This window comes from Esox lucius, chromosome 7, assembly GCF_011004845.1.
Source record: "Esox lucius isolate fEsoLuc1 chromosome 7, fEsoLuc1.pri, whole genome shotgun sequence".
Classification (NCBI taxonomy): Eukaryota; Metazoa; Chordata; class Actinopteri; order Esociformes; family Esocidae; genus Esox; species Esox lucius.
In genome coordinates this window covers 17,621,092-17,633,174 of record NC_047575.1, presented here as the reverse complement: position 1 = coordinate 17,633,174, position 12,083 = coordinate 17,621,092, and the positions used below count along the sequence as shown (strand labels likewise).

The following is a 12,083-nucleotide window of genomic DNA, read 5'->3' as shown; positions in this document are numbered from 1 at the left end:
AGTACCATCCTTCCCAGTGAAACCACCCTGGATTAGCTAATACTATTCCAGTCTCATTCTGTAAGGCAAGACGAGGAGACAGGTGTTACCGATTAGAGGCAGGATTCTACACAGTGCCCCTTTAAAAGTATTTATTCCCTTTCTAGTTTTCTTCATATTGGATTTCTTTTTTCACTGAATGTTATCACATCTTCAAGCAAAACCTAATAAAGTTTTATAAGGAATCAAATAAAGGAAACCTGAGTGATCAAATAACAACATTGTTATACTAATAAATAAATGTCTGTGCTGCCTTTAGTTGCCATGGCTTCAATCAAACCGTTCCTGAAGTTGTTTCTCAGTCTCCCACATCACTGTAGGGAAAAATGTACCTCGTTTTATGTCCTGCCACAACAGCTCCATAGGGTTTGTGTCTGGATATTGACTAGGTCCCACAATCTCAACTCTAGACATCGAAGCTAGTTACACTAAAAAATGTTTTACTGCAAACCTAATCAGGAAATTATTTAGACTTGGGAGACCAGGTGGGTGGAATTGATGATGAAAACCAGCAGACCTCGGAGCTGAGTCGTCGGTACTAGGCCATTGCATAGTTTAAATTGGTTACTTTTTAGATATTCTAATGTGGACTTGCTTGTGTGATAAAATTCTTGTCATTCAGTCTTGTTGCATGACCCAGGTGCAAGTAAGCTCAAGGATGGATGGTTGGACATTCTCCTTTTGAAATCTCAGATACAGAGCAGAATTCTTGGTTCTTTCAATGGTGGCCACTCTTCGGATCCTGAGACAGCAAGACTTCCTTAAACACACTTGATAAGACTTTTTATCCTCTGTCCACAGAGCATTCTTAAATCTAAGGTCAAGCATGGCGGGGTCCCTTGCAACCCACCAAGGTTGTGGGTTTGACATGGAGCGTCAGTACCAGAAATGCCCTGAAAAACATCTAATGGTGAAAACAGTATGTACAAAAATACAGTGAGATAAATGCTGAGAATCTTTGTTGGATTTCAAATGTTTGACTTCAAATCCAAACTTCTGGAGTTTGGAGGCAAAAGAAGAAAACATGCTTCATGTCCCAATACTTACAATATTCTTTTTTTATTGCTAGAAATGTGTAAATGTTGTAGGGAAATATTAATAGGAAGTTATAAGACTGTCTCACTCATCTTTAAAGCAGTTTTATATTAGATGTGTCTTCCATTTAACACACTTAAAGGGGCACTGTGTAGAATCCTGCCTCTAACATTTAGAAGACAACAACAAGACTCTTCCTCACCTTCCCTTACCAAATGAGACCAGTGTAGTATTATGGCTCGGGCACATATTGGAGCTTGGTTTACGCTCAGATGCAACAGCAATTAGCACCTTGTCCCAATTAGCGATAGTCACGATCACACTGACTACTTCTCAGCAGGGGCCACAGGGTAACCTATAAGTAATGTGCACACGTAAGAAATATTCTCTTCTCCTCGTTGACTTTTACTAGCGATCTCTACTCCCCCGTTGTTGACCACCCGCTCTGAGCTGGCATCTAGCGATAAGCAGTTCAACAGACGAAGCGTTAGACGCTAGTTATGGGTGGTCAACTAAACAAAGCGTGAGGTGAGTTAGAGATTGGAGGTAGGACAAGCCCCAAGTGGTCGCAAGATCTACAATCGCTGCAGTATGACATGGCCTTTAGCTAATCCTGGGTGGTTTACGATAGTATAAAGTAGTTTCAAGTATAAACAGATTACAAGTCAAAGCAATCTGTTAGAAAGATCATCCAGAAAGTTTTAATGGGGAATATCTCAAGCACTTTAAACAATTTTGTAGCTAATAATATTTGAAACATTAACTTAAAACATTAGCCGCAGATTTTTTGCTTGTATTTGTGCTATATTATTAAAATCTTACCTATGGCCCCTTTAAGTATACTATTCATACAATTTAGTGTATTAACTTAAGTGGTTCCAAAATAATAGACTTTAATTATACTGTTTTTTTGGAGTAATATCCACACCTAATGCTGCCACCACAGTACAAAATACAAGGTGACCAACTTCATTGTTTTCTCTCCACATTCCTGGCCTGTATGTCAGAGTGAAAGCAAGGATGACTGCGTTAAAAATGCCAAAGGATACATTCTGTTTGCAACTTGCTGTTAAAGAATTCTGAAATCAGCAAGGAAATACATTCCATGACTGCCCTAAAATAAAAACTAGAGATTTGGGTCAAACAGTGAAAACCTATGTTCCTATGTTTAGGCATTGTGGTGACATCATGATGTTATGCTTGTCACTGGGGACTGGGGAATTTGTGCCATTTTGAAAACAAAATTGGACATTGGCCTAAAATTATGCAAAGATTTGCAGTTTAAATTCTGGGCTGAGTGAAGACATACAATCATTACATCTTTTAATTTTTAATTAGGAGTATTATCTTGATTATATTACTGAAAATCTGGGGTCAGTTGTGTAGACCTGCAAGGGCTGTGTGTACTTTAACTTTTGTCTGTATTTCATGTAAGTATAGCTTAAAATGGGTCGTAATTCAGGTTGATTTAAAAAAAATAATAATAAAAGGTATTTCCTGTTATCATTTGTTAAGACAAATAACATCTAAGAGCTTCAAACCCATTTAATCTCTCATAAAACCCAATACCCTTTTAGCAAAACTTCAAATGTCTGCCTCAAGAACACCCAATACACACTATGTGTAGGTCTGTGTGTAAGCTATTGGCTCCTTCCATTCTTTTGGAGGATCCAATGAATAAACATTCCAAGATGAATGAAAATAGAAACAGGAAGGGCAAGATGTTGCGTGTCAGATCACACCCCAAAATGCACCTTTCATAAATATGAATGACATTTCTCACCTTTCAAGACTCCTAACACCCAATCCAATCCTGGGGATCCAACAAAAGGAAGGAGCTGCTTTGGGGTAAAATGTTTCTAACAACAGAGGGAATGTTTCAGGGGGAGGGGAGTGGGTCTGGCAAGTGATCTCCCCTTCATTTTAAATTTAGATATTGTAGGTAAGAGTAAGACATTATTTAAAATAACAGCCCTCACTGGAGACAAATACAGATTTAACACTGCTTTTGTTTTGATAGTGAATATTGTTTCCATAATGAGATGCAGTACTGAGTTACCAGCAAAAGATTAAAATAATCATACAATCTATAGGGAAGTACAGAACTGAAACAACCAAAACAAAATAATTATTTAGGTATGAGTCAACTTTTTAAACAGAGTTTTTCACTGGGCAGTAAGGTGGTAACTGCATTCAAGTTGGAAGCTGTCGGCTTTCATTAGAAATGACCTTTAAACATCAAGTGCCCTGTAACATAGAACATCAGTAATACAGGTTGAATCAGGAAGAGGTTGATGAGAAAGTCAAGCCCTAGCATACCGTGACAGAAATGTGCTGCCGTTCAGGGACAATGCTGATAATGAAAAATGTGTACTCTTACCACAGGGGTACAGAGCATGTATCTTGTTTTTGCTGTTAACTGTTTCTGCCAGAAGTTTTTATGAATAAGTCTAATTTGTAAAGGTATGTATGAACCTGTTGTTTGTGAAAAGGAAATTAAAATAGAAAAGCACTGATAGTGAAATTAAAAGTGGCATGTCCCTGCACTATTGTCCCCTTCTTTAAAAAAAGAGACCCTATTAAGAGTTCGACCCTGACATTTTTTACGTTATCCCCTACCATGTTCCCATTGACAGTAGCCTAATCAAGATACTAAGGTGTTTTGGCAAAGCCTTTACCATAAGACTACTTCTAAGAGATAAGCCAGCCTCTATCATAAAGGGAATTTAATAGGGGTTAGATAAACACAAGTCTGAATAATCCTCTCACTAATGATACACTGATGTCCCCTGAAAACCTTCTTTCAACCACTAATCCTGTGCTCTTACCACATGCAGATAATTAACCAATTATTCTCCTTTATTTGACCATACCACTGAAATCCCTTGTCCTTGTTCCCTTGTTTCTTTGTGGATAAGGATTTGTGGATAGACTTCATTATACGTCCAGAGGCTATAGTGTCATTTTATCATGCCTCCAGTGCATATAATGCTGCTGCAGTCTGTTTGAATCCTCCTTACAACTCGTTTAGTAAAAACTCTCCCTTTTCACTACTTTACTGTTTATAAAGCATAAAATGCCTGAAAATAATATCTTTTATCAGCATGTGTTCCTTCTGTTTCAACAAGATTATCTAAATACAATGTTATTACAATAAATGTAATTACACAATTATATAATAAATGTATGGTCTTTATTTCTGTGTTGCTGGATTTTGAATCCCCATGTGTACACATTCTGTATGAAAGGACACTGCAGTGTGTAGCGGAATATCAGGTCCAAAATAACTTTTTTCAAAGCAGTCATTTTAGGAGAAACTGCATCTACTTAGCAAACATTAATTGAAATACAATAGTCAATTGCGCCACTGGACTTTCTAACTTCCTAGCCAGAAAATGTACAACAATGCATAGGCTGCAAACAATCAGACAAATTAGCTAGATATCTTATTAAGCCAGGTTATAAGGGTAGAAGGACTGTCTGATTTCCAAAATAGTGATGTGCATATATCTGCTGCCAAAACAGAGAGATCAATATATATTTTGGATGTTTTATCCTTTGATCTACTTCACTAGTACCAAGTAGAGACATGTCATTTGTTGATTATTGAATCCCTAAAATGTAACTGCCACTGTGAAAAACAAGATAAAAACTACCTATATAAATCTTACAGCTCCAACAAAATAAATACATTTCAGCATTCATTATATTACGTTTCAGGTGTTAAATTAGTTTATTATGAATGAGTTTAAACACCGTTTATATTTAGTTATGCACTGTCAAACATACAGGACCAATCTTCTTTGCTTACAACATGTACATCTTGTTTCTACTGTATTCCAGGGAGATCTGTGTCCATTTGCATAAATGATCTAACAATAACTGTTACCCATTACGAAATCAACTTTAGATGGTTTCACAAAAGAAACCTGCGTCATTGCCGCATAATGGGAGATGAAATCAATGCATATAGATAGCGATACTGAAATTCTGTCGCACTTTAATTTTTCTCTTACAAGTACCATATTGGAAATAATTGTCCCTTATCCCTTGTCGTACCAGAACTTAAATGTATCATAAAAATACTAATGTAATGTTTATCTACTGCATGCCAATATCGGGCAGGTGTTTCAGCTCGTGACGTGAAAAAAGTGTCTAGTCTGGTCCAAGAACTTCACGTCTGAAATACCTAGTTTTGTCTTTGTTTGGCTGCCCAATACTGTATAGGCTTAGATACAGACCGATAACCCCCGATACATGGAAGATAGCCTAAAGGATTTACATTCAAATGGCGGGCAAAAGGTAATTCAAATAAACGTCTGAAAAAATAAAAATGTGTTGTTTTAAGTATTACTGCTTTGCCTTTTTGGTTAGAAGTTAGTCGGTCGACAATAGAACGTGTTGATTTGATTATAAGAGCCTGGTTTGGTCCAAATGTTTACGTTTAGTAGATAAACCAAAGGAGCATTCATGGATTTGTAGAACAAACAAAACTGGTTTCGAGTGCCTACACCGATTCTAGATTCCATTCCGCCATAGATATTCACCTCCTGACCACACACATACCATTTTGAAAGGTTAAAGCATGCTAAGAGAGGTCATCATGGAAATGGTAGATTTTTACTCAAGACCACTCTGTAAATGTGCTACTTAATACAGCCATGTGGTATTGACGGAATATTGACCATTATACAAATGCAAAATGGAAATTATGAAATTTAGGCATGAACAACCAAACATTCAAGTTGAATTTCTGCACCTGAGAGGAATAGTGTATGACTCTTGACAACAGTCCTAGCATAGCCACAACATTATTCTTAATGAATTAAAATATTAAAATGTTATTCATTTAGTTGACACACTATATTTACTATAGTAAATGTGTATGCATCTTCTGTCCTTGACCTAGGCATCTTCCAGTGAGGCAGGCCAATATGGCAGCAATTATTATACATAGGCTACACTGTACATAATACACTTGGAGTAAAGCCTTTACACAACATCCAATAACACCTTTCCTCAAGACTTCCCCTCAGACAGACCCTTTTGACTTAGACAACAATGAACTGCAAGGACATCTGGGCTAGGTAGGCTAGAAATGTGTTGCATTATTCATTATTGGATTTATCACACTCAGTCATGATGTTGTTTAATCAGTCATGATCAATTGCATATAACCTTAAACAACAATATAAAGTGGCCATCTTTTGAAATGCTTATAGTTAAAGGGATTATTCTACCGTTCTATCCCCGTGAATTCAAAAGATTAGAGCTTGATCAGTGTGGCTTTGCCAATGTTACTTCCATGGTTCATTCACAAATCGCTAATTGAATGGGGCGTGTCTATTGTCACTCAGAGCGACAAAAGAAGACTCAGTGGAGCTGAGGTCACACCAGTGGTTTACCCCGACTTCATCGGCAAACTAAAACAATATATCCCTGGATTATCACATCGGATTGCCAACGAAATCTTTTTGTATTTTAGGTAGAGGATTCAACATTTTTTTACAATGAAACTGCATGTCAACTTATTTCTATGGACATTTATTGTGAACACAAACTGCTGCGCTGCAATATATTGGCTGTAAGTATTTCATTCGCCAGTAAATATATAGTTCGTGTTATTTAGTCTGATACTTTGTTTATTGACACATTTTACAAACGTATTATTACTTTCTATTTGATGTAGCCTAGGCCATGCCATATAAAATAGCTGATGATATACTTGTTTTTAATCTTTGCAGTGGACTTACTGTCAATGGGAGCTCTGTAGGCTGGAATCAAACTCATCATTGCAAGTTACTAGACGGGTTGGCCCCGGATCAGTTACAACTTTGTCGGCGAAATCTCGAGCTGATGCACAGTGTTGTCCACGCGGCCAAACTGACAAAAAATACCTGTCAAAAGACCTTCGGTGACATGCGCTGGAACTGCTCCTCTGTTGAAAAAGCTCCTCGTTTTACACCAGATTTAGCAAAAGGTTGGCAGAACGTTTAAAATTCAGACATATGTCATACATATTTTAAAACATATTGCTGTATTTTATTTGTGTTTTTCAGAGATTGCGTTTAATTCACTACTGAATGTGCTGTATTGCAGGAACCCGGGAGTCTGCGTTTGTGTTCTCACTAGCTGCTGCCATAGTAAGTCACTCAATCGCCAGAGCCTGCTCTTCTGGAGAGCTCCCAAGTTGCTCTTGCGCCCCAGCTCCGGCGGAACAGGCCGGGCCCGACTTTAGATGGGGGGGATGCGGTGACAACCTACATTACGGTCTCCAAATGGGATCTGCTTTTTCTGATGCACCAATGAGAAACAGCAGATCAGGCTCTCAAGCGTTCAGACTGATGCACTTGCACAATAATGCCGTTGGAAGACAGGTAATTGTTACATTTAGTAAAGCAATTGACATGAAACTCCCATAGTAAATTATTATTGACCTATTTTCTTTAGGTGGCAGTGGCAAAAAAACAAAACTCTGTTAATTAACATGATAGAAAACATAGTATTATATTAACTATCTGAAAATGTTGTCAACAAATGTGTAAGTATTTTATTCACTTCATTTTCAGGCACTTATTGATGCCCTGGAGACCAAATGCAAATGCCATGGTGTGTCTGGGTCTTGTTCAGTCAAAACATGTTGGAAGGGCCTCCATGATATTAACCACATTGCCACGGATCTAAAAACCAAGTACCTGTCTGCAACCAAAGTAATCCATCGTCATGTCGGGACAAGGAAACAGTTGGTCCCGAAAGAGTTGGATGTTCGGCCAGTGAGAGAGAGTGAGTTGGTCTACCTGGTCAGCTCTTCTGATTATTGCACACCTAATGACAAGTACGGCTCGCTTGGCACACAGGACAGGTTGGTTTGTGTTTCTTTCTGTGTAAAATGTGTATTTTTACTGTTGTCTTTATACTATCATGGTGTCAATATTTGTAACTTTTCCCATTTCATAAGTGTTTAATATATTGTTGTCTATTAATTTGCACAATCTTCTTGTCTCAAGACAGTGCAATAAGACATCCAGCGAGAGTGGGAGTTGCAATCTAATGTGCTGCGGTCGTGGCTACAATGCCTACACTGAGAGGATTGTGGAGAGATGCCAGTGCAAGTATCACTGGTGCTGCTATGTCACCTGCAAGAGGTGTGAAAGGACAGTGGAGAGATATGTATGCAAATGAACTTTGCCCAGAGAGACTTGAGTAAACATGAAGCACTATTTTCCATACCATATTGACTTGTCAAAATGTACTGACACAGAGGTCACAATTGAATTCTCTGTGTAGTACTACAAAGCCTAATGAAAAACCAAGAAGAGCAACTTGCGAACTACCAACATAAAAAGCTGGATATGTTTTACTTGAAGGGCAAAATGTGATTGATTGTTAGCTATTCTTGCTTGATTAGTAAAATCTTCAATTGAAGACAAGTTGAATAGATTACAAAGGGCATGAATCACAACAAAGACTGCTTAGAAGCAGAAATGCTATCCACCTAGTTGGCTTTAAAAAAACCAACTGATGATGAAAAGCTTTAAACAATTTCCATCTACTCATTAACTGAAATTGCTCATGAGTGGCTGAATGGTTGATGTTCCTAATTTGAATATATTTTCCAGTTTAGTACACAGAGGCTCAGCAATTGTAGTTATAAGATATACATCTTTAGAATACATTTGACCAATATGTTTTTGTACATATGGACAATTTACTGTATATTCTTTATTTTTTTAAAACAACACACAATACATGTCCTGTTTTGTTTTAACCATCTATGACACAGATTATACAGGTGAATTTTTTTAAATATATTGTAGCATTTATTAAGAACAAATTCAAACGACTTCCAGGAGTAGTTATGGTAAACTGTCTTGCCCAAGGACAGAACAACCAACTTGCTGGCATTGGATTTGGTTACTGGTCAGGATCTCAGATATTTATGCAGTGGTGGCTGTAGTAACATGACAATTACAAATCCACACTTTTGCTCTGTTTATACATTATGTTGCAGAAGGGATGTTGCTTGGTATGAATTTCTTCCTACAAATGTCAAACAGCACCATATTCACGTGACCGTACTCCTTGACAATGTCTCAACGGACTGAGCCACTAAAATGGTACCTGGAGGATGGCTGATTCCACAACTTATCAAGCTAACTGTGGAGAGCAAGCTTACTGCACCTTAATTCCACAGTCAACAAAAAGATCTGTATTGGAATTCCATCCCAGGAAAATATCTAAGGAAAGAGCATCAGCTTAATGACTATTAAGTTAACTCCACAGACCCATTTTTTACATGAAGCATGGAGTTCTAGTGCTTGAGATGACATTGAATTGTCAGTGGTCGCCCATTCTAAATGTTTTCTGACTGCATGTTAGATATTATGGATTGTTGCAGCACTAATAGTATTATGGTGGAAATGTGTGGACAACTATTTTCAAAAGAGCTATTGTTAGTCTTTCAAATGGTTCAAACCTTGTAGCTATGGAGACTAATTATAAAAGAAACAGGTGCTCACATTCTAACTACCTCCAAAATACACCAAGGTTTTCTTTAAGCTGAAATAAAAAAGTATTTTGAGTGTTAGGTCTACATTTGTGAACTGCAAACATTGAGCAGTCTTTGGTCTTATAATGAAATTACATCATGTACTGTTCTTCGGTGTTGTACAAAAACCTACAATTACTAACAGGGCAACACGTATGCTTCCACTTTTCAAAACTAGTAGTGGGATTGCACTGGATAAAAATTGTAAATAAAGAGATTTCGTAACATTGTTATGGCAGGTTTATATCAATCTTAGCATTACACCCTAATGAGATTTCAACATTATACTTTTATTATGAAAGGTTTTCAGACGTTCTTTGTTTTTGACCTAATCCAGGGCTAGCTCATGTGATTAGACTAGTCGGCTAATCATCAAACCTTTGATTAGTGAATCAGGTGTGCCTTGGTTACAACAAAATTGTGAAACATCTGGGGGTCCTTGAAGGGAGACAAAATACCTTAATTCAAGCAACATGATCAGGTTCGGCACTGTTGGGAGTCATCTTGTTAGACATGTTTCACCTGTGCTTGTCTCTCATTAGTGTCTTTGACTTGGACTGGAACAGCTAAAGTTAAAGAGCTGCTGGCTCAGTTGGGGAATGAGCAGATCAGAGAGAGAAACCCTTTCATTTGTATTGACCCCTTACTGAGATTATACAAGTTTGTTTCCCTTATTTGGTTGACTCCAGTTTTATTTTTACTCTGTATCAAAAGCTGGCCTGAGTATTTTCCTTCTTCAGTGGACTCCATGGTGGGTGTTTTTAAGGTTTATGGTTGCAAGTCTACTTTCAGTGGATACTCCTGTGCATGCCTTCAAGAAGCCATTCTACATCCCACCTGTTTTTATTTTGGTCAACAGTGATTTCTTTTTTTAGTTTCCTCCTGTTTGAGCAAGAATATTGGTTTGGTTGGTTACTGAGAAACATAACCAGTGCATTGTGTGCCATGTTGAACATACTGTATGCTGCCATTGATTTCACTAGGCCTTGTCCAATTACTTTTTTATCTATTTATTACAAATGTTAGTAACACTATTTTTTTCATTAATGTTTTATATATATATATATATATATATTTCATAATTTATGAATTCTCTCTATGGGATTTCAGATAACTACTTTTATGGAACCAATCAAATTAGAAGCAAATCCCAGCAATATTTGACAATTTTTTACAAAACTGTTCATTGGGGAGTGTTGATGGGGAGTGTTGATGTTTGATTGGATTCAGGCCTGGGCTCTGTTGAGGCCACTCTGGACATTCATATTTTTATTTCCTAACCACTCTACTCTAGCTTTGGGTATGTGCATTCAGTTGTAAACGTCCATCCCAGTTTCAGTTGTCTAGACTGCAGGGGGTTTCCTCAAGGACTATTCTGTGCCTCCACAGATTTCCCCTTATATCCTGACAAATGCTTAATTCCCTGACAATGACCAACATCTCGATAACATTATGCTACCATCACCATACTTTATATTAGGAATCATGATTTTGCACCAACCTTAATGTTTTATAGGCCAAAATGTTCAATATAATTTTTATGAGACATCAAAGTGTTTTGCCACATGGCTACAGAATCTCCTGAATGGTGTTTGGCATACTTCAAACAGGATTCAACATGTTCTTGCCACCCTACCAAGCAGGACAGATTTATGGAGTGCTTGAGATGTTTTTGGTACACACACACTTAGACCACCCTTGGTCATTAACAGTGTAACAGTGTAACAGTTCATTTTTTACACCCATCTCCCAATCTTGTCTTTCAACAAATGTGTTCTGTACCCAACAAACCTAAGCAAAAAATAGCATTAGCAAGCTTAGTAGGTAGCCTTGCTTAGTACATTTTTTGTCAGCATAATGTTAATATCTACAGTTATTGGTTCAAGGAAAATATAGCAAACAAATCCAGACATCCCCTCACAAATCATAAATACATTGCGGGTGCTGGAATATTCAATTGTACTTGAACCCATGCAAGCTAAAACTCAACCATAAAAGCAACTGTAGTAGCACAACGTGGTCTCCGAGGAATACGTAATGTATTACACTGTGACGCAAACGTGCCTGCACCCCACAAGTCAGCCTTGCACCAACGTCCCCAAAGAAACAGCTGGTACCTTCCGGAAGATTTTCCAGGTTAACCAAAATCACAACTGCCAGCCGCTACCAGCATAATTCCTCTCAAACCTCGGGGAAGCAGCCCCAGAGACGAAGTTACCTCCACATAAAAGGGGTTTGTCCATTAAGTTTGATTTCTCCTTCACCTCCTCAACTCACCCTTTTTGCTTTTGTGTTCTTTCCCTGTGTCTCTCCCCGTTATAATAGGTACATCTAGTACATGAGATTAAATCTGATGAATTAAGTTACATTAAAATGTGCTATTGAAATGTGTAATTATGTTACACATTTGCTAAAATATATCATATTTCACGAACGTTACTAAAAAGTATCTTATCGTACA

General features: G+C 37.6%; 1 protein-coding gene across 1 annotated transcript; it reads left to right on the top strand.

Moving 5' to 3' along the window:
- The first annotated feature begins 6,584 nt into the window (after window positions 1–6,584).
- wnt11f2 (wnt 11, family member 2) lies at window positions 6,585–8,723 on the top strand. The gene is made up of 5 exons (XM_020047981.2): window positions 6,585–6,658; window positions 6,819–7,054; window positions 7,174–7,451; window positions 7,644–7,936; window positions 8,082–8,723. Exons 1-5 carry the CDS (start codon window positions 6,585–6,587, stop codon window positions 8,254–8,256), a joined length of 1,056 nt encoding a protein of 351 aa, XP_019903540.1. The 3' UTR covers window positions 8,257–8,723.
- The last annotated feature ends 3,360 nt before the right edge of the window (window positions 8,724–12,083 follow it).